Below are 23,580 nucleotides of genomic sequence, written 5' to 3'. Positions count from 1 at the left end.
GGTGGAACCTTCTATTCACATCTAAACAAATCAATTGAGCTAATCCTACTTTTTTCCCATCCAGACATTTCAAAGAGTATTGATGTGACTTTGCTTGGTGAAATACAGAGCCACTGCTGTTTTCCAGACTGACAGGAGGACAAAGGGCTGAAGGAAAACAGGGAAGACCATCTGCAGGGTGAAAGGTTGGATCACACTAGTGCTATTGTCAGAGTATAGGATAGGCAATGCCAGGGGTCTCAGAGCTGTGAGATGAGGAAAGAGCAAACTGAGACGAAAATGTCTGTGCTGAAGCAAAGTGAGGATGCTCCAGGAGGGGGATGCAGCTGTTTCAGTGTTCAGGTTCCCTTATTTTCCTCACCATGTCCTTGCTGCAGTTGGTTCACAGCACTGGAGTTGTGCAGTCCTGTGCCCCTGCTGTCACCCCACTCAGGCTCCACAGAGCAAGAAGGAGCTAAGGAGCCCAGTCCTAGTGCTGGAGCTCAGTTACATGCTCTCCTTTCTCAACCAAGGTGGGTTTTGTAGTTTGGAATGTATTTTAGGAAAGGGTCTATTGGATCACAGCTGGTCCCGGTCTGTCAAGACTCTCAAACTGGAGAAAGCTGCCCATGCAAATGGGTGTTTGCATAAAGATGGAAAATAACAAGGCAAATAACCACTAACAGAAGACTTTTTGTGAAGTTCTTAAACTTGCAGATTATTCAGAAATTTACAACATGGTTTCAAAGTAACCCATATAAAAATATACTGAAGACACAGAAATAAAACACACGTAGAGAATTAATTATAAGAGCCACTCTCAGAAAAGTCAGGACAGACAGCCAATCAGGCCAGTTCTACAGCAAAAACTGCAGAGAGCAGAAGGGTGGTCCACTTCTAGAACAGAAGCAGATCAAGAAAGATAATAAATCTGGAGTCACAACCACATCAAAAAGATACTAACAAGCGTGAGCTTGCTTCTTTGTGGGTTTTTTTGTTTGTTCTGGGGTGGGTTTTTTTTGTGGATTTGAATGTAGAAATTCACTATCCTTGGGAATAAAAGTAAAAACTCTAGGAAAAAAGTAGATGTTAATAAATATATATAAAAAACAAACAAAACCCCAAACAAACCAAAAACTCCCATAAAAAAAATTCTTCTCTCTCAGCCTGAAAAACCAGCACAGCTTACTATCATTTTTTTTTCCAGAAGTAAAACTGGCAACTTCTCAAAGTGCTTAAGATAGTGTTGTTTTTTCCCCTTACACTTGGAGTTAAGCATGCTGGTAACATTCCCACCGAGTCTGGAACCCATCAGGAGCCCAAGGCCCAACTTTCAGAGACACTGGAGACCAGAAGATGTCAAATGATTTCCAGCACCTTCCCATAGCAGACAGTGAATACCTACTCCTTCAATGAAACTCTGCAGGACATCAGAGACCAAAAACAACAAAATCATTTTACCCAACATTTTCTGAGACTGAAGCTAAAGTACTGCATCTGTCTCAGAGATTCACATTTTTAGAAGCATGCTAAAAAAAAAACAAAATGGAGAATGCAGAATAGTGCTGAAAAGCTACTGAAAAGAGGCAGGAAAATCCATTTATTCCCATATAATCAAATTACTAACAAAGACAGAAAAGTCTGACTCTAACTTGCAAATATTACTAGGAAATACTTCACAGAAAAACACTAGATACTAATAGGCCACTATGATAAGTCACAACTAGGGGTCCTTCAAAATTTTCTTTTTACTTCTTTTTATTCTCTGCCTAAAATAATGAATAAATATTTCTTATCATTAAAATGTCTGCACCGTCAGCAACTCTCAAGGTTTTTACACAGATAGGTACTGAAGTTTCATAGAAACTTCTTTGGTATGTGATTCTCTTCTCCTCTGCTGCCTGTGAAGGCAAAGTATATTTGCATAACCCAAACAAATCATCTGCTGAGAAGACAGTGATAATGCTGTCTGTGCTGCCAGGATGGGAGACCTTCTCGCATGACAAAAACCTAATGCTACACCAGACAGCTTTTCATTAGCAGAATGCTAATAAATTTATATCCCCGAGTAATTAATTACGCAGACTGGGCAACAGGAAGTTTCAGAGCAAACATGTACATTTAATCTTCACAGAGTTGTTTTGCCCCGTGTATGAGCTCCAGTTTGGGGAAGTCAGTGCCCAGATGTGAGGAATTTAGTTGCTCTCTAACTGGCTGCAGATCTCTTCCATTAAATCTCGGCTATGTTAAGCACAGCTGACTGAAAATCAAGCCAAGCATACTAGCAATGATCATGGATGCTTTGCATCTTTCAAAAAGCTTTGTACTTAAACAAACGTGCCACACGATTCACTTGAGATTTCAGCTCGCTGCTTTGCATTCAAAGCTTGCCTCTGGACAGCACTGGAGAATTCCAAGATCTCATGGACTTTTCAATCTGGTAAGGCTTCTGCTCAAGAACTAAACGTGAGAATCACAAAAGCATTAGACAATTTTGGTATCAGGTGGCAGAGCAGTGAGAGGGGAATCACAGGACTTGAAATTCACCCTGTTGTGCTTCTCAATAGGAAATTCAATAGTATTTTAAGGACAGTGATTAACCACTAACAAAGGACAATGGACTCACTACTCAGAACCTTCAAATCAAGCCTAAATGCCCTTCCTGGAAAATATGTTTGCATTAAATGTGCTTTAAAAACCCAGCTAGACAACCTAAAATAAAGCTGCATAGCCTCAATTATTCAAGAGATGATAATTACTAGATTATCTAAATGGATTACTTTTATTGCCAAGAGTCCTGAACACTATGGCTCAGAATTTTGCTGTGCTATATACTGAATTGACAAGTAAATAGCCATTTCTAATGAAAGAAACCTAGATTTTCCTTTCAGTGATTAGGTTCACCAACAAACCAGAACAGCTGGGTTTACCAGCAATTGCCAATTACACAGGATCTGCAGCTGACCTGCATCTGGAGTGCAGTAGTTCACTTGCCTAAGTAAACTCGAGTTTTGGTAATTAACTGGCAACAGATTCATTAGCTCAGAGTATCACTTTAGCAAAATCAACTCTGGAAGAAAGATGGGCAAAGACCAGCTAAGAAAACATTAAACACAAGTTAGTCAGAGCGATCTGTGAATGCAAACACAAGCAATACCTGAGCATTCAAAGCTACAGGGTTTGGTTTGTCAGGAGTCTCAGCCAACGCAGGACAACAGGTTAAACTGTGAGAAGGAGAAGGACTGATGGTGAATAAACAGATAATTATTTAGCACAGATCATGAATCAGTTCACAGTTTTGTTTCAGAGGGTTCTCTTTCACACAAAATACTAAGCTGGCTTCTGTCCCAATGCTTAGCAGCTACATTAGTGCCAGACAATGACTTGCCAGCACATCTAATGCCACCACAGTAAACACATTCTGCAACACAGACATCAAAATCCTGGGATCTTGCACCTGCGCTTTCCAGAATGTAACATTCCTCATCCAATGCACTGCATGCCTAATGGAAGCTAAGTAGCCGCGGTAATAGCAGAGCTCATTAAAGAGACGTTTACAAAGGACAAAAATATCCAGCTGCCAGAGCAAGACATCATACAGCAAATAACAATCTCTGCTCTCTCTGCTCTTATCCACAAAGGAAGCCTACAAAACTTATTTGGGAAAATGAGCCTAGGGAAAAGCTTAAATGAACACCAAAAACCATAAACTCAGTAAACTGCCATAAACACAGTAATTTTACTCCCCTCTTCATGTTCCAAACAACCAACTTTTTTTTTTTTTCTTTTTTGGTCTGGAGAATAAACTTATTTTAGCACTTCTTTCAGTCCCTCCTCCCATCCCCTCAACACCACTGCTTTTATTTCAAAGATTCTCCTGATGAAAAGCACATCTAGTTTTTTACCCCCACCTACAGCAAGACATTTAATAATGGTTTCTCTACCTTTGAAACTTGGATTGCCTATACTCTAATACAGTCACAAAATAATGCCCATCTTTTGAGGGCTCTCATTTCTTCTTAACATGTTTGCTAAATCTAGATGACCTCACTTCCCAGTAGCCCTTTTAACTAACAGCCTACTACATATGCACATACCATAAGCACAGGATACAAAAGCTGCAGGTTCACCAAGGTTTAACCTTAAATATGCAGACACCCTCCCATCATAAGGCACAAAAACTTCACCAATACTCTGAGCAGGGAATTGACAAAAAATAGACATTTGGTTTAGATACAGAATAAAGTTTTGCTCTCATAGCTCAGCACATCTACCTCCAGAGACCCAGATGCTGCAACAGAACTTATTCATCCTTGCAATGCCTGTGACTGTGCTCTTTTGTCAAAGCCTGTGACCTATCAAAAGTACTGTTCATCGCTACTGGCTCTACCTTGTTTGCTGACTGATGCTTTGGATTATCCTTTTCGGAACCTGTAACCAAACCAGCTTCCTATTTTTCTTTAAGCACAATGAGAGAAAGATTGAGAAAGAAGTCTAGAGAATGTCTATTTTAAAATCTTGTGGTGATACTTAAGGTTATGTTGACTTTTTCAGGCACACCCATTTTCAGGACTCCTCCATCTCAGTCCGAATGCTTGAATTATTACAACCCACACTTGTGAGTGGGAGCTGAAAATGTGGGGGGAAAAAAAATTAAAATCTTCTTTTTACAACAGCAGTCCTGTAGGCTTAATTAAAAACAAAGAAGTCAAAAAAAGCAAAAAAAGAAAAAAACCAAAACACAAGGGATGACAGAGTCACTGGCTTAACAGCACTCAAATTCTTTGCCAAGACAGAAGATTCTTTCTGTTCCTGCCTATTTTCCCTAGACACCTCCACCTCCTCCTTCCCATTAAACTAAACCAATATGTTCACACAGTTAAGCGTTCCAATAACTTGGTCAATATAAAATATTCATAGTAGTTCCAAATCTATCAAATTAGTATAAATACTCCCTTCCAATTCAAGAGGCATAAAGTCTCAGAGAACTGCAAGCACACCAGTGCTTCTCCTTCCCCTAGCAACTCCCTTAGGTTGTCCTCTTGTGGAAGAATTAAGAACTTAATCTTGAGTGCATTTAATAACAGCACAGTCCAGATTTCACCATGTTTTACCACTTTTACAGGTTAGAAATGTTAAAACAAGGGAGTGTCACAAACCCTACTTAACACCTAAAATTTTGTTAGGCAAAACTGAATGAACACAGATCAGAACATATGGAGCACTTCTTCTGCTTTTCTTGATGCAACCCACAGAAGTGATTAGCTTGGCTTGTGACCAATTTGACATCTTGAGAAATCAAGTCAGTTCTTCACAGAAGAAGGATCTCGACTGTTATATGTTTAGCAATCCAGGTTAACTTGATTATTACCCAACTCCTCTGTCACTCCCAATTGTTAAAACCTCTACAATAAAGTCAAAACCTGCATCTATAACATAAAACACAACTAGCACCACGAGTGATATATGAAAATGTCTGCTGGCAACTCAAGTTGACACCAGCCTCTGTCATCAAGATGTCAATGAGAGCAGGCCTACTAAATCATCAGAAAAAACATTCAAATAAAGTGATTCCAAAGCCTTTAGGAATGAAAAGGTACTATTCTAACTTTGACATCAGTATTCACTTAAACCTTCATTAGAAATACCTTGTTCCACTTACCACTTAGTTTCCTAGACCTAGACAAATTATATGCACACAGTTCAAAAGTCACGAGTTTAATCCATTTCAAAAGTTATTTCCTGAATTGATACCACAGAAGCAAAAGAAATGTGTTAGAAATGAAAAGTACATTCTCTGTGCTGAGGGGAAGTAAGTTCAGAATGTACTTCTAATAGGAGTTGAATCAGACTGCTTAGCACAGTCCTATGATTAGGGTCATAAAAAAACTCCATTAAAACTCCCTCAGTGATACTAACATACATAGTTTGCACCCCAATACTATGCTTTCAGTGTTCACCCAATACTATTTTTTTCTATCATCTCCTTCAAGGTCCTTAGCCTTACATACCTTCAAGTCCTACCCTAGGTTTATACTTCAGTTATTACATCATTTTTTCCCTTGGACTTCACAGAACTCTGCTCACACACAAGTCACAATGCTGTTATACAATAATTGTACAATCATTCACAACGACAGTATCTGTCTTCTCTACAACATTTTGCCTCCTTCCTTTATCGATGTAACTTACTGGGATTTTGGTTTCAAAGACTTCAGACTCAGCTACAAAATGCCAAATCCCACTTCTGATGCATACTTAGAACCTGTCACTGGCTATCTTGGGTTTGGGGGGGGAGGGGGTTGGTTATTTTGTTTGTTTCTTTCTTTCTTGTTTCTTTTTAAAGGAAAAGGAAAGAAAAAAAAAAAAAAAAAGGAAAATTCCATTTCAACCTGCCTCCTTGGAGTTTTATCCCTGGCTATCCTTCATGTTTAACAACTGAGAAACTCCAGTAGAGCTACTTTGCTATAGACCTCAAAAATGTCTCCTACTCTCCTCTGTCAAAAGATTTCCCAAAGTTTAGGCCACAGGACACAAACAATACATCTTTATAACCTCATTTTGGCTCCTTGTCATTCTGGAATTCAGGAACCCTGTAGCAGTGACAATTTTAGCTCTACGTTTGCACAGCACCTACCACAGTGAGGTCCTGGTCAAAGAGTGTCCTACAAAGTAAACAGAGTTGCATGGATACAGAAACCGTAATCACAGCAATTCCAAAACTGAGACTTGGCCAAAGTTTATCAAGCAACCCACAGTCTATTTATCCTGGACCATCTCAGTCTTACCTTCAGACAAACGAAATGACACACACACAAATCCATTTTTGTAGTTAACCACCCCCAACCCATCAGATCATCTTCAGCAAATATATACCACTACAAAACCATATTATTGCCCACAGAAGCAAAGAGCCAACAGACCTGTGTAACCATCTACCATTACGAGAAGCAACACTGGTCTTTTATTTTCAAATGAGAAATCAGTAGTTTCAGTAAGTTTGAGCTCCACAATAAAAATAAGTTATTGGTTAGCTAAGTATATGTTATTTCCTGAGAGAAGGGAGGTTTGCTGGAGTCTTCCAACTGTGAGGACAGGCCAAGATGATTATGAGAAACCTGAAGTACTCTAACCACAGAAAGATGCAATGAAGAGATACGGTCTAAGGAGAAATTAAAATATAGCTCATCATTGGGGTAGGTAGGGTACAAGAAATGCTAAACAGGGCTTGGTGCTTTGGTGCTAAACAGGATTGAGTGCTTTGCACAGGATGAGAAAAGACTAAAAGCAGTGTCAATAGTTTTCACTCATGTATTCAGAAATATTTCAGTCTAATATGCTATTTTAAGACACCCTCTCCCTGCATAACACTTTCCATTGCCAGTTTTCTCATGCTGGCTACCTTGGTTTGATATTTCTAAAATCAGAAGGTAGGAAAAAACACAGAACACAGCAAGACACATGGGGATATTATTTGATAGCTCTCATTTCAAAGCACATCAACAATGCCTTCTAGTTGCAATGACTGATATTAAGTGTTCTATGAAAGTGTTTAAGGATTTTTTTGCAAATTACTTTTATACACTACACCTGTAGAAAAAAAATTCAATTGTATTCTTTTCCCCAGGAAAGCATTTCCCATAAAGCACATACACTTTAAGTTAGAGACCATTGCAAGCTCAAACCAGTGTCACTGGCTAACCGCCCTTCAAATGTTAACTGCTAAAACAGGACTTCCTTTTCTTCCAGATTGTTAGTAAAATCTTTCATTAGAATATCTGAGTAGGTCCTTTCCATTTTAAATAATGTCAGCAGTGGTGGAAAACAGGTAAAAGGATTACACAGAAGCAACCAAGAGAGTAACAGACTTCAAAGCACAACTTGACGGCATGTTACTGCTCCCCACATCCCCCTTCACCGGTACAAGTGCCGTAGACCACAAACCCTCAGCTCTCCTCTCCTACCAACAATGCCACTAAAACAGGGCAGAGGAAAGGCCTGCACAGCCCATTGCACAAGTACTACAGCAGCCATCCTCAAGCTCTGTTGCAAAGCGGATATGTCCATGTTCTTATGAAATATCTCTAGTTTTTATCACCATAAAAGCCAATCCTAGTAGGCCATATATCATTAACACACAAATTTATTACTTTTACTATTGTTTCTAGGTGCGTGCGTGTGCATACACACACACATATAATTTTTTAAGCATGTTTTCTGGTCAAGATTTCCTCATTAATCTTCAGCTACTGACAAATTTCAGAGGATCTGGGTGTTTCTGCCCACAAATGAATTTCTTATGAGGCTCACAAATCCATACACTGTACTGATGGCGAGCTGGCTGCTTGCCTAAAAGGCAGGCCAGCAGTTCCAAACCTCATGCTGCCACTGCCCAGCTGACAGGCCCAATAAAGAAAGGTATGGAATACTGATGTGCTGAAAAGAAAACCACCTGCTATTAATTAAAAGTAGCTTTCAGCAAAACACATATTTAAGTTAGACATCACTGTCTTCTAAGGCCTGAAGGGAAAAAAACCCACCAACTTCTCCACACTGAAGAAAAAGGTTAATTCTGTAGCCTCAAAGACAATAAGATCACACTTGAATAGCCTGAAGGTGGATAAAGCTGCAGAGAGAGTTTGCACTTTACGAGAAGTCTGATAAACTAACCCCCTTCAAGGCTACCCGCCTGTTTGAGCTCTCATAAGTAAAAGAATTCAACAGCCGCTTTACTTAACATCTGAGATTAAAAAAATCAGCTGAAAGGGAAGCCAATAAAGCAGCACATATTCAGAGAAATGCGTGTGCATCAGCAGACACACTCAGAACCACTTCTCTGCGTGTCACAGGCAATCCAAACCTGCCACAGTATCAGGCACCATCTCCCTCCATCACAATGTGTTTTGGGGAAGCAGTTTCCAAGACGTAACTTTCCAGAAACCTTGCTAACTCTCAGAGTTATGCTGCTGTACTTAGATCACGCTGCATGTACTTAGATCACCAGCCTGTAGCTCCCAGTGCCAGAAACCCTGCAATTCCAAGAGCTCAGGCTCTCTGTCCTACACGTGCAGTCCCAAGGAAGCGCGGTGCATGCCTGCTATGTTACAAGTGAGTCTCCCTTTGCAGCCAAGAGCTGATAAATAACGAGCAGATACAGCAAAGCCCTGGAAAGAGAAGTAAACAAAGCAATTAAGAACAGCCACAAAACCCGCCTCAGTTCCACAACTGACATAAGAAATACCAAACTGACAGCTTTAGGAACAAGGACTGCACATGGCCCAAGCTGTAATTAATTACACAGCAATACCAGCTTCATGTCTCTGCTCTGACCTTAAATAATCAATGCTTTTTGAGATTTCCTCTTTTCCTGAGCTAGGTTTGAGCAAAACTATCAATTCAGGTACTAAACTTTAATATTTAGACTTTCCTTGTTTACAAATTTCTTAATACTTCTTTGTGCTAGAGAATGGACTCAGAGCAGCCAGAAGCCTGCCAGGAAGGGATGCTGCCTTTTGTGCAGACAGGAGGAGCCCTCCTTTTGTCAATTTACATCAAACTACGTATGGGTTTCTGATTTCACACCATCAGAGTCCTCTCTTCTTTCCTTGCCTCCTCTGTTGACTGACCCATGCCTTCTAGTTCCTGTATGCACCTGCCTGGTCTTTCCATAGGAAGTCCTGATTGAAGAAAGCTCAAGAACTGACAAAAAAAGTTTTCAAGGTGAAAAAAAAAAAAAAAAGGAAGAAAAAAAAAAGTTCTTTTTCCATTCTTTCCTGCCTCCACACACTAGCTAACTCAATACTAAGATTCCCAAGGGCCATTCTGCATGTCCTTACATTGTCCTCTCCTTAACTGAAGACATTCTTCCTAAAGTGCAGACCAAAACCAGACTTCTGTAAAAAAGGAAGGAAAAACACAGGCATAGAACTAATTGTTATGTCAACTGAAGCCTTAAACTCCTTCAAATACACCAGCAAACAATCCTGGAGCACAGGTTCCAGGTACCTGGAAATGGGTAGTTACCACAATACAAAGCACATCTTAGGAAAGAACCTAAGAGGGTATTGAATGCAGTCCTTTTACCTCAGAACCCTCTGGAAATACAAACTTCTTTCATTTAAGAGGAACCAACTGAAGAGCCCCATTAAGTTCTGCCATTATCCCAGCAGAAAAGTAAAATATGGACAAACTTAACACTTGTATTCTGTGTATCACATTTGAAATTAAGCCATTGAGCAGCAATCAATTTTGCCATGTTATTGAAACATGAGCCATGCTCAAATGCACTTAAAAGTTAAAATTTAAAAAAAAAAAAAAAAAAAAAAAAAAAAAAAAAAAAAAAACCAAAAAAACCCCACCAGATATCAGAAAACTTATTGTCAAAAAAGTTTTGACAGGGAAAAATATGGCCAAGGTATACACACATCTCACTTCACCTGAAAAGGCAATATTACAGAACTAAAAAAAAAACCCAAAAAAAACAAACACAAAAACCCCCCAACAAATTAAGCAAGCCATTTTTCTAAGCATCAAAAGAAAGCCAAATCTTTAATTTTAAATACAAAAATCTTTACAATCATTTACTAAAGTGCTACATTCAGTTTTAAAAGAAACCATCTAATGGAATTATGAAGTTAGTCAATAATTTATGAAAAAAGATTTTTCATTTTCTATAGTCTTAGGACAGACTTACTAAATTGAAATCTTGTTTAAAGCAATCAGTAACAAAATAAATGGATTAATTTTGACTACAAACTTTTAAAGGAAAAAATACTACAAAGTAACAAAGCACTCGAAACAATCTCTATTTATAAAAACAAATTGAACGTTCTTTAAATGAGTCAAAATGTGTTCTCTTTTAAAAGATCAAGCAGAAGGAAGTGAGTACCCCGTTACACAGGAAAGCTACCTATTTAATTGAGATGTGATCATGACATTATCTAAAAATATTCATATATCACATTCTGACCTACATACAAATTTTAAAATATAACAATATACAGGGGGTTCAGGTGTATTTAGGACAGCACACCTGAATTAACAGTTAGCAAGCCAGAAATATTTCATTATCACCTCCACACTTTTGTTTAAACCTTACTCACTGCTTAACTGCTATTAAATAGATGACCACCAAGGTTTGACCAACATCTGGGCATGCTAAACATAAATGCACCTCCAACAGACAATTTTGTTACCAAAACTGAAAAGAAAAATCAACTATATACTCCAGTAAAGAAATAAATTATAAATTTTTAAAACTTAAATCTCGTTTATAATGTTACCAGATTTCCTGAACAAAAAAAAAAAAAAAAAAAAAAAGAACAACACACCAGCATTAAATTAAATCTGTTCAGAACAACCTGTAGAAAGGCAATCATGTGAAGATACACATCTTGGTGGAGATAGCCATTTAAGATAAGCAAACAAACTGCACTCTTTGGAATAATCTAGTTGAAAGAGACATTTATTTGGACAGGGTTGGTAGAGATTGACAGAACAGATACCTCCTTTTCTCTTGGGTTAAGAAACTGTGAAGGAAATTTGCCACATTTATAAGCTCCAAGAGACAAATATGAAGCCACAGAGCAGAGCTAACAAAATCCTGAGCACCATGCAAAAATAATGAAAAAATCATGAATGGCAAACGAGGGCTGACTGTGGACTTGTACCTCACAACGCAGGGACCAAAGTATATCTGAAACAGAAGGGAAGCCTGAGGATGATGCACAGGTAAAGCCTGACCTTTCTTTGTCACAGGAATTTGAGAAGTTCACAGAGGTTCAAGAAGACTTCCTACTAATTCATTTCTGAGAAATCCAGAAAGGGCTACAAACCTCAAAGACCTCTGCTGGATGAAGTCCCTGAGCTCGGAATCCCTCTAAGAAAACACCAAGGAAGTGCAGCCATATGCCAGAATTGCAGAGGTGTGACAGCAAAGCATCACAGCAGCTCTGAAGGCCACAGTACCTCATTCTATTCAGTCCTCAACCATATCAGATTTTGTATTTTTGACTAAAATGTTGGCAACTAGACCACTGTTAGTTCCTAACTCTCTAAATCTCACCACAGGTCGACAGTCTAAAATCCATCAACCTCCCCTCTAAAAGCTCTTTGCCTCTGTCTTTGATGAAGACCAAGGTTTCAGGTTATGCTGTAAGGAAGAATTAGGGTGCAAGAAAAAGTACAGATTAATGACAAAGTCCAGCCTAAGATTTCAATACCATTTCCTGGTTCTCCTTCTCCAAGATTTTCTACACCGACTGAACAGTTTAGATCATGTATTTTCTATTTTCTACCCCAAGTTTCCTTGCCTGCTTGACTTTGGCTTTTGGGCTGCTTTGTTTGTTTTTGAAAGGTAGTAAATTTACATTCCATGTTTCAGGACAGAAGAGAAGCCAAGAAAAGCATGAAAATAAGGAAATCTGCTGGAGGAATGTTCCAAAATGAACTGTCCTTACCAACACTCATCCAAAATACAGCTTTTCCAGTCCCCCCTCACCAGACGGGAAGGACTGAAGAGATTCAACCTGGACCACCTGGCAATGACTCAGCAAGTGCTATCTTTTCCACCCAGCAATCAAATTTCAGATTTTAAACCACCTTTTGATTGAAGAGCCCTGTTCCCTTAGCAAAAAAAAAAAACCAACAAAAACACAACAACAAAAAAAACCAACAACCAAGGTGAGCCAACCCAAACAATAAGTCAGCAGTGTCTACTTGAGTCACCTGCAGTGAAGCCTGGCTGCAATCATTTTTCAACATCTGCATCAGCTACAGCGCTGCTCAGAACACTCAAAAAGATCTTCGTTGATGCAGAAGCATTATAGGCAATACTTTACTGAGTCATCAGAGGTTTAGGCATTTTAACATAGAGATGCTGAGGTTTCCCTCACAGCATTTCCCTCACACATCTATTCTTCCAAAACTTGCTTTTGTAAGTAATTCTTGCATCAGTAGACACCAAGTGATCGTGTCATACGCTATTGTGAACATTTATTTCTTTATTCAGCTGAAAGAAGAAATTACTCATACTATGTGAATAAGTATCATTAATTCAACTGCAGTACAACCCAGCATATCTACTAGTTACTGCATGCAACCCTCAAAGGTATCTAAGTCAGTTTTCCACTTCATTCAGGCCATGGCCCAGAGACATTTCTCCTGGACACAGTTCCACCTTAAGCTGCTCCTCACCTTGGACTGACCCCATACCAGCTCCTCAGCCTCCAGTACAACTGCTTGAGGTGCCAGATGGTGAATGGATCAGGAAACTGCTCAGGGTTAAAAAAAAATTAAGCCAGCAGTGCCACCAAGAGAAATGTCTGTGGTACCACAGTCTCCAAAACTTCTAAAAACGTTGCCACTGGAGGATCAAGCTAGACGCTTTTAATGTTCATCCTGCATTTTTCACGCCCATGAAGCTCCGAACAGAGTGCATGAATTAGCTCAAAGCCAGTTGCTGTATTTACATGAAAGTAACTTCCCCAGGAGCAAATCGAGTTGTTTCATGCCACTTAATTCTGAAACACAGCAACAGCTGTTTTAAGCAAAATAATAATGTTTTAAAGAAAACTACTAGAAAGCAAAACACAGCAAAGTCCTTGAGGCTTCTCCGGGTCCCCTGTTCTGATTCTGTCTTATAACATGAAAATTAGCGGTGCCCAGGTATAACATCAACTAACAATAGTAACTTTCTGGAAGAATCAATATAATGAAGCAATATAGCACTAGTTTAGCTTAGAATTCTCCACCAGTTTGTAAGAACACGGTGGTTGCAAGCAGCGGGGGTCTCAGCCCATAGCTAGCAGGGTGAGGAGGGAAACCCTCCCCGAAGCAACACGGGGTGTCAATGCCCAGAGCACAGCAGTAACAGCAGTCACAGAGGTGTCTCTGAAGAGACAAACACCTGCTGCCAACTTCAGCTGAGCTTCTCAGATGATCTGTAATTGCTTTTTTTCAGCAAAAGCAGCAGCAGTTTGCCAAGTCCAACTGAATGGGAAAGTCAAGCCTAATCCCAGCAGAGATCCAAGCTCACTGATGGAACCAAGCATCTCTACAGTTTACTGATAGTAGGATTAGAAGAAGGCTAAGTTGATTTTTGGCCAAATTTTGCAAGTATTACTTTTAAAATTCATTCAGTTTGAAATTAAATAACACTTCTACTGTTCTCAAGCAGGTTTTGAGATCCTGGAAGGTGCACAAGAAGAATGGCTTCTCATAAAATAGTTACTCATCCTTTACAACTCTTTATGATGGCTATGCCATGCTTTGAGACAGCTCTGAAGATTCACACGAAGTTCTGGAAAAAGGAAAAAATCTGAGGTAACACAAATGTGGAATAATACAGTATTTATATGCAAAACATATAAAAGACAAAAGCAATTTTTTTTTTTTTTAATTAAGAAAATATCTGATATCTCTTCCAAAGAGTCTCCTGAAAGATTTTACTATAGGATAAAACCTCTATTTTTCCATACTTTGTCCTCTGTTCCTTACTTTGCAATTAGGCAACAAATTAATTAAATGATTTGTCCCTAGCTCAGGACACCTGAACTCTCTTCGCAGTCTTGACATTCAAACAAACTTCACTCAAAATCCAACAGTGCAGGTACACTTACTTATCAACCTACATCATCCTCAGGTTTCTCTTAGCAAAAGAGGTGAAGAGGGAAGGGCAGAGTATAAAGCAATAAATCCTTGCAGTCAATTTCATAGGAACACTCCTCTGTTTGATCTTTTTGTCAAATTACTACAAAAGAGATACTCCTTCCTGAACTATCTCTGGAAGGCAGATCAGGTGACATTCACAGACACAGGATGACAAGATCAACCTTACTAGAAACACAAAAGGAAATAGGAAGTTTTCTTTACTGCTTAGCCAAGAAAAGACTGCCCAGCTGACATGCACCAAACTTACAAGACTCTTCTTGGCACCAATACTGATAGCAGCAACAACTGAAAACTCTCTAAATCCCTGTCGCATTTGGAGCTTCTTCCACTCGTTTCAAACCAGATTCCAAACACATACAAAACACATCCTAAAACATTTCCTTCATTCAGGTGGAAGTGATGTGATAAACTCTGGCATGTCTTCACTGTCATCTCCAATAGCTGAGGTAAATAACATGACGGGATCCTCACCAACAACTTGCTCTTCATCTTTAACCCAGAGGCTGGTACAGAAACATACAGAATTTTAAAATTTCATTAACCAGCAACAAGTTGTGCACAACCAGTCTAAAGCATATTTATTTGTTTACTTTCCACAATAATTTTACTGAAGATTTTTCTGTTCTTCCAGTTTATGTCAAGGCTAACAAGTCAAAGCTGCAGAGCATATACTGCTAAAACAAGGAATGACAAAATAAACTTCATTTTTAAACAGACCAGCTTAAATGTGTTCAAAAAATTAACACATGCACTTTCTCTTTATACTATCTTAGTAAAAGGAGAACAGAGGACAACATGCAACACACTGCACTAAAAATCAGTATATGACAGGAGCCAAGTATAACCTACAGAAATGCAATTCTGTGCCTCTGACAAAGCCAGATTGCATTCAGAAACTTTGGGAATGCAAAACCAGGAAGATGAAAGCAACTACAATTTGTGAAAACACTAGGGAAGAGCAGCTCCACACACAGCAAAAGCAAATTTAACTTCATAATTTAGTGAAAAACTAATCAGCATACGGAGTACTTGTCTAAAATATCTTTTCTTTTCCAATTATCCAAAATTATTTAAAATTATTTTCATATTAACTGTAGCACAGTAGTGGTAAGTTTTCATTACATTTTGCAAACTTTCATTTTACTTTTAAGTGGAGGCAAATTCAGTTAAAACAGATAGACAATCTGCTGACATTCTCTTCAAATGTTTTTACCAGACTTACTGATTTTTTAACAATTCTCTGTTTGTAAATTATCTAATATGAGATACCAAAAAAACCTACAATTCACCAAAAGGATTAGCGCATGGTTTACACCACTATATCTTACTGACTTTATTGTAAATAAAAATCACACAGCTGCTTTAAACTATCATTAATATTTAGGCTTTTATGAAGAGTATCCGATGTGGTGATTTATTGCCACAATATATTTCCCTATGCATAATTATTAGATGCTAGTCTGCCTATCATAATGCATTAAGACTACCAACTCCATTTTTATGCTGCCTTCCACAAACTGTGTGCATCATAGCAGAAAAATTCATGCATCAATACTTACAAATTACTGAGATTTCAGTATTTTAAAATTAATGAGATTTCTTAACTAAAAGTTGCACACTGTATGTTTAAAAGTTGGCTTGCATTTTCTCTTTCATGTCAAAGGTTTACAACCTGCAGCCCAGAAAACAATTCTTACGGGACAGTAAAGACCAGGGAGATCATATGGCATTGACTCCACCTCTTTCCTCCTGGCCATTTCTTTATTTGCCCAGAGTTATCACTGTAATCAGAGCAGCACACGGGCTTTTCCACGCAGTTAGAAGGAAGGAAAAATAGAGCTCCCAGTTTCCTCTAATAACACTTGGTGTGAAGCTGAAAAATAGTTATGAATTCTCTCAATGGCTGTGAAACACCTACACACACAAACATCAAACTTCTGTCCTTGTTTTATTTCTAAACAAATGCTTTGCATGCAACAGCAACATCCAAGAAAGAGAGACCAAGAGGTCTAACTTATAAAGCTGTGACTCAGACCATGAAAATCAGCAAGAAAACTCCTGGATTAGCTTTCATACATTGCACACGTTTTACCTGTATGGCAGGTGTTTGCAACATCTGAAAACATTGATAAACATACAGGATGACTAAGAACGAGACACAGCTTCCAAATCCTGGCATGGAGGTTCTCATGTGATGGCAAGAGCATTGATATTCCAGGAGACCAACAGCCCTCACAACCAGTGCCAGCTGCTCTCATCGTATTCCCCACTAGTGGGAATTAATAAGAAAGCTGAGGAAGGCAAAATTTCTATAAAGCAGTGGGAGAAAAGAGAAAAGACACTTTGATAGTGTTCTCTTTCTTTGTAAACAAATACATTGTGAAAAAGGTATTACACATCAGCAATATTGCAGTCATGAAAGAGTACAGGGAAAGAGTTATTTCATGTACTTCCATGGAGTAGGGGAGACCTAGCAGGAAGAAAATACTAGACAATTGAGTTCTTTCCTACATTTTCCTACCACGACAATAATTTCAGCTATGAAAATAAGCATTGATTTAGCTACAAAAATACAATCATGAAACAAATTTAGCAGCATATGAAAATTGGCCTCTTGATTTCCCTGCTCAAAGGCAGGGAGCAGCTAGTCCAGCCTTTAGGTCTGAGTTCCTGATTTAATGAGTAGTTCTATTTACAGCAGAACTAATGAAGCTCAGTTTCCTCTGGATTTGCTCCTATAAGCCCTGTGGCCACTTAACATTAATTATATCAGTTGTCTCTAAGCTTGCCCATGTCTCCTTGAGCTCCTGCACCCCATAAAACTCCCCATTTGTCCATATATTCCCATACCCACACACTGAGGCTTGCTCTCACACTTCCATTAACGCTCAGCTCCATGTCATGCCCCTAACCCCACTTTCTCATCCCAGCAGTTCCATCACCTTTCTCTGAATGGAGCTAAGAAAGACAGCATGTGCTGTGGCTGGTTTGAAGCTGGGTGCATGCTGGCTGGCCAGCTGGAGATCACCTCTTCACTTCCAGGAGAACACCAAATGCCATGACCTCCTTGCCTTTATGGCTTCCTGGGGAGAGGGTTCTCAGATGTCAACTTGCACAGACTAGGGGAAGGCAGCCTTTCACAAACCTCTCTCTGTTCACAAACTGGGTAAAATTGACTGGAGGGTTCACACTTAGGAAGAAAAGACACGAAGTCAATGCAAACACCACTTCCTTCCGAAGCCAGGATTAGGAGGTAACTCAGTCCCAGCCAGTTGCAATTTCCATTGAAAATGCCCACTGCTGCCCTCCTCCTGTCCTGTGCTTCAGGGCAGATTCTGTACTTCTCATTCATCCATTCTACTCTTGCGAGACCGGGAAAACACAAAATTGACAAAGAGTCAATTTCAACATTTTTATACTGCACCCTGTGGGCAGCAATGAAACTGTCAACAAGAATTACCGCTTGCTCGAGTGACGGGGAGCAGAAGGGTCTGGAGCTATTTACAGGGATGGCCACCTCAAAACAAAAGCCATGGGAGGATAAGAGCAGCAGTTACTCCAGCTAGGATAGCACACGGGGCTAACGGAAAAACATCCTTGTCTTTTGCTGGGGGCAGGGAAAGAGGATAATCACAACAGCAAATATTGACTGACAAGAAGTTAATGTTAATTATAAATGCAGAAAGAGAGTCTAACCTACCTGTTGCTTAATGAAACCTTATCATTTTCTCCTCTATCCATTTCTCTGTGCTTTGGGGCCAGAGACCATGTAACAAAAACCCCAAATGCTGCACTTTAAAGAAGGCAATGACGTTCTAGTGAAGTATTACTGCAGGACTCTTTAGACCTAGAAATTATTTCCAAAACCTTCCCAAGCTTCCAGCACCCGTAGGTGACTAGGAGTGTATCTACACAGCATAATGCAGCACTGTGCAGCTATCTTGAACACCAGAAGGAATATGGCCACGTTAGCACTGCACCCAGGCTGAAGTGCAGCTGGAGCACCCATCCTGACTCTCAGGTACTTTGGAGCTACCCAAATGGTGCTGCGCTACTACACATAAGCATACCCTTAGTCATGCTGCCTCAGAAAGCAGCTGTAACACGACAGTTCTTCCTTAAATTACCACCAATTGTAACGAAAGAGCAGCAACTGAAGAGAAAAACAGACACCAAAGTCAAGAAGAGGAGCAAGTTTTTACAATCAGCAGCATGCATCTTTCATTTAACATAACAGACACAGCCCCTGAAATGCCTTTCTCTCTTCATGTCAGCTCTGCCCCTAGAGTTTACAAATTAGGGCTCTGACTTGTAAATGTTAGTAAATACCTCCTTAAACCTTACTCAGTGCTTCCATAATTGTATATAGATTCTAGAGACTACCCTACAAGAATAACATTCAAAATAGGACCTAAAAATAAAGCGCTCTAGACGATTCTCACATATAGCCAAAGGCTGAAAACACAAACCATTTCATAAAGAAGGGCATGAACTTGAATTCCGAACTTGAATTCAAGGGCTCCTTGAATTATAGCTGGAGAATAGGAAAAAAAAAAAAAAAAAAAAAAAAAAAAAAAAAAAAAAAAAAAAAAAAAAACCCACAACAAAAAAACCCCCACAACAAAAAAAAACCCCACACAAACACCTCCCCCCAAAAAAACAACCAAACCCCCCCCAAAACACACACACACAAAAAAAACCCACGGTAAAAAAAAAAAAAAACAAACCACCACAACCAAAACAAACACACACACACAAAAAAACCCCAAACAAACTAACAAACAAACAAAAAAAACAACACAACCCCAAGAAAATTAACCCAGAATATAGCCAAAAAGTAGCAGCATCTCAAGTCCACTTTCTGTTTTTGAAACAAAGCTTGAAGTCTGGGATGAACGAAAACAAGAGCCCTTAATTCTGCGATTCACACTTCTCGAACTAAGCGATCGATAATCTCTAACACCAGACAATTGTTTGCCTGATGAGTTTGTAAAAAAGGCAACATTCCACCCCGATCAGCGCCGGGTTGTGAACGCCTCCCCTTTGCCAGCAGCAATATGGATTGCCCAGCGCAATCCGGTGATTCCTTTTTTCAGCCTACGTAATGTCCATTTACATAGTCGTGATATTTTAAATTGTGCTTTCAGGAGCACGAAATAACGTAAAAACATGGAAGGAGACAACGGCGGAGGTAACACAGCACTCCTGCGACTGCGGAATTCACGAACAATATAACGACCAAGTCCGGGGAGCACAATAAAACTCCATTTTACAGATTATGCATTCAGAACACCAACCCAAGGAAATCCTGGCCGTGTTTCCCCCCCACAGCGCGAGTGTGTCTGAGCACAACAGAGCATATCCCGGCACCTTCGCTAACCTACACGCGCATTCCTACACCCCTTAGGAAAACAGTGACAGCGGGCGTAAAAGGAAGGGAAACAATGACATTCTTTTAATAACAACGTTCACCAGCGCGCCGGTCCCGGTCGGACAGTGCTACGCGGCGGCAGTTTCTGCATTCCCCCGGACCGGCCGCATTCTCCCCCGCTGCTCCGGGGGCAGCCCGATCGTCCCCCGGCGGCCAGGCCGGGCACCGGCCCTCTCTCACCGCGGCCGGGGCACGGAGCGGCCGCGCACGCCGCCAGGAACCGCGCCTGGCGCCGGCCGTGACCCTCGGCTCCACGTCACTGCGCCCGGCCGGGCGCGGGGCCGTGTCACGCCGGGCCCACCGCCCCCCGCCGCAGCCCCCGGCCCGGCCCGAGCCGCGGCTCTTACCGCCAGGTCGGGGCTGTGCGAGTCCCGCTGGGACACGGCGCGGATGACCCCGGCCCGCCAGCGCCCGCTCTCCGGCGGTTCCTCGCCGCCGAGGCACAGGAACCGCTTCCCCACCAGCTCCGGCCGCGTCTCCACCGCCATGGCCGCCGCCGCCGCGCAGGCACCGCACCAGCCGCCGAGCCCGCCGCTCTAGGGGCCGCGCATGGCGGGCGCGGGGCGGGGACGGGCGCGGGGCTCTCGGGCTCGCGGCAGCGGGAGGGTCGGAGCCCCTCGGCCGCGCCGCCGCCGCCGCCGCCGCAGCCCGACGCCAACACCGAGCGAGGGGCGGGGGCGGGCCGGGGGCGCGCGCTCCCTCCCTCACCTCCTCCCCCTCTCCCGCGCGCGCCCGCCCGCCGCGCTGCGGCCCCGACCACTCCGCCCACGCAGCCCCACTGCCATGGAGACCGACGCCGCGCGACGTCTCCCTCCGCCAGGCTGCGCGGGGCTGGCGGCTAGCGCGCCAAAGAGTCCGCGGCCGCCGCGCCGGCACCGGGACCCCGCGGGGGCTCGTCCCGCCGCCGCCCCCGGAACAGCCCCGGCCGGGGCAGCGCGGCCCTCGCCTGCCGCCCCGGCGCCCCCCGAGAGCAGCCCCGCGGTGATCTGACGCTGCCGGGGTACCCGCTCCCTGCCTCCGGTGCCAGGGCGGGAGTTCGGGCGCAGCCTCTCCGGGGAATTTCCCCTCGGTCGGAAGAAGCGGTTGTCCGTTCTCCGCTGTCTCGTCCACACCCTACTTAAGGAGCATCACTCCGAGTGCTCCCTAATGTATATAAACGGGTGAAGGCGGGGTACCAGAGGATAGAACCAGGCTCTTCCCTGCGGCACCAGGCAATAGGACACGAAGCAACAGGCAAGGTGCTGCTGTGACGCACTGGAAGTTCCACTAGAAGAAGAGAAAGAACGTCTTCACCGTGCGAATGAAGCTGGAACAGATTGTCCAGAGAGGGTGCAGAGTCTCTCTCGCTGGAGATACCGTGGACACAACCCCGTGCCATGTCGTCTAGGACAAACCTGCTGAGCAGGGAGGTTGGACCAGGTGCCCCCCTGTGGTCCCTTGGAGCCTGACCCACTCTGTGATTCTGTGAGAGCCCAGGCTGGCGAGGGGATCCCAAGAGCCAGGCGCCAGCACGCTGATGTCCCAGCCCTCCAGGGTTTGGGAGAGCCAGGACCAAGTCTGCCATCTGCAGCACCTTCTCCCCCAAAGTCGGTTTGCTGGGGAGTTCAACAAAGGCACCCATCCAATCCTTTCCCTACCGCAAAGACTACACAACCCCCTGAGAATGCAATGTCAGTTTAGTCCCGCAGAGGCTTTTAGGGACACAACACTTCAGACCTAGAAGACAGTATTGAATTCTGCTGAGTGCCAGCAAAGGGTGGATATCCAAGAAGTCAGCTCAGAGACTCACAGGGGCTTCAGCTGCGGGCTTGAGCTGCAGCACCTGAGGGAGCCATGCAGCCATGTTCTGTAGCAGCTGCTGTCGGTTTGTTGTTCTTTCCACCGATCCCATAGTGACGCTGTGCTGATACCATTTTGAGAGTTTTTCCCTCATGTTTATTTGGAGGTGTAGCTTTCTGAACTTCTGCCTGCCTTCACTGGTATGCTTGCCCTCAAGAGAGCAGGTTAATGATCTCTCATCTAGCACTAAAAGCAAATTTGAATAGTGTGTTTTTGAAAAATAGATTATGAAGCGAAAGCCATAAATCAAGAGTGCCAACTTTCCACATTCCTGTACATTTTAGTGGAACAAATAACTTCTGGTACAAGAGAAGTTAATTAACAGAAAACAAACAAAAAAGAAGAAATCAATTCATCATTCACCATGACAAGCTTATTACAGGATTAGGATAATTTACAAGATTAATGTCAAGTATAACATTTATACTAGAAGCTATAGACACCTGGCATCCCTGGCTGGAGAGGATAGAGGTGTGCTCTTCAGAAGCTCCAGAAGCAACCATAGCGCATTTGAGCTAAATGAGATCTTCATTCACCTTCCAAGGTAATGGTACAATCAACAAGAGTGTACTGCAGTCTTGCAGAAAGAACAAAAATTATGTAAGTACACGGCAGTTATCCATAAAGGATATAAGGAGAAGCTACAAAACTGACTAAATAAATATTAATCATATCAAAGTTCTTGCATTCATTCCCTCTTGTTTAATCAAAGAATAATTTGAGATGCTATTGAACTCTAGAATTAAATGACATTAACGTGGAACAAAACATAAAGTATGCCCCCCAAAAAAGCCCATTTACATGATTCTAATAGACTGAATTTGTGAATTTATCACAGAATACCAAACGATTAAGAATCAAATACTTTAAATTATGTTTTATTATAGATTAGAATTCACTAAAGGCTATTGTTCAATGCTGACCCATTTCATAGTTGCCAATTACCTGAAGATATCCGTAAGATCAAGTATCAGGGACATTTAAGTGGCAATTCCCATGGTGAGCTGTCAGCTCCCAGATGCCAAGTGAGATGGGCAGGACTTTGCCCTGCTCCCCATGACACCACTGAGCTAGACCAGGAGGAGCTTTCAAGGGAAAGCCTTGGCACATCGCAGGGCAGCTTCACTGCCCAGAAACCCACACCTCAGCTCTTCTCTCTCAGTCATCTTGGAGCAGTGTTTTTAACCCAGAGGTGCTTTAGGAGGGTCAAAATCACTATGTTCAGGTGGATCAGCGTACAAGACCCACAGGATGTTGAATATTTTCCACCTCCACCCACTTATTTTCTTGGCCTCTCTTCACTTATCCATTTCTTCTTTGCTGCTTCCTTCTCTCCTTGTTTCTCTGTGAACTGGTAGAAATTGGGAGAGCACTAAATGCTCAGGATATGGATAAATCAACTCAGAACCTCTGTCTTCAACAAAACAAAGTCATGGTGTCATGGCCCAAGGTCTTAAAATAGCTTAGGCACTAGCTTTTTAAGCAGCCTGTGCCCTATCACACTCCAGTGAGTGAAGATGCTTTTGCAGGCATCAAACAAATACATAACTCCCCTTTCCAAGCAACACCTCACTTATTTCTTTGATAAATATTAAGGAATATTTGAACTGAAAAGGCAAAGCACCAAAATTCACAGGATTAAAAAGATTGGGAGTATTATG

General features: G+C 41.8%; 1 protein-coding gene across 2 annotated transcripts in view; it reads right to left on the bottom strand.

Annotated features, from left to right (window-relative positions):
• Nucleotides 1–20,739, bottom strand: part of JMJD1C (jumonji domain containing 1C) — a 158,330-nt gene extending 137,591 nt beyond the window's left edge. The window contains exon 1 of one of the 2 annotated variants that reach the window (XM_040072008.2): nucleotides 20,428–20,739. In XM_040072008.2, coding sequence (XP_039927942.1) covers nucleotides 20,428–20,568 — 141 coding nt within the window. In that variant the 5' untranslated portion in view covers nucleotides 20,569–20,739. The remainder of the gene's footprint in view (nucleotides 1–20,427) is intronic. The other variant, XM_058421669.1, reaches the window with a different exon arrangement.
• Nucleotides 20,740–23,580: the final 2,841 nt, after the last annotated feature.

The sequence above is a fragment of the Hirundo rustica genome, chromosome 8 (genome assembly GCF_015227805.2).
Source record: "Hirundo rustica isolate bHirRus1 chromosome 8, bHirRus1.pri.v3, whole genome shotgun sequence".
Classification (NCBI taxonomy): Eukaryota; Metazoa; Chordata; class Aves; order Passeriformes; family Hirundinidae; genus Hirundo; species Hirundo rustica.
The sequence above is the reverse complement of the archived record's forward strand: the minus strand, read 5'-3'. Positions and strand labels throughout refer to the sequence as shown.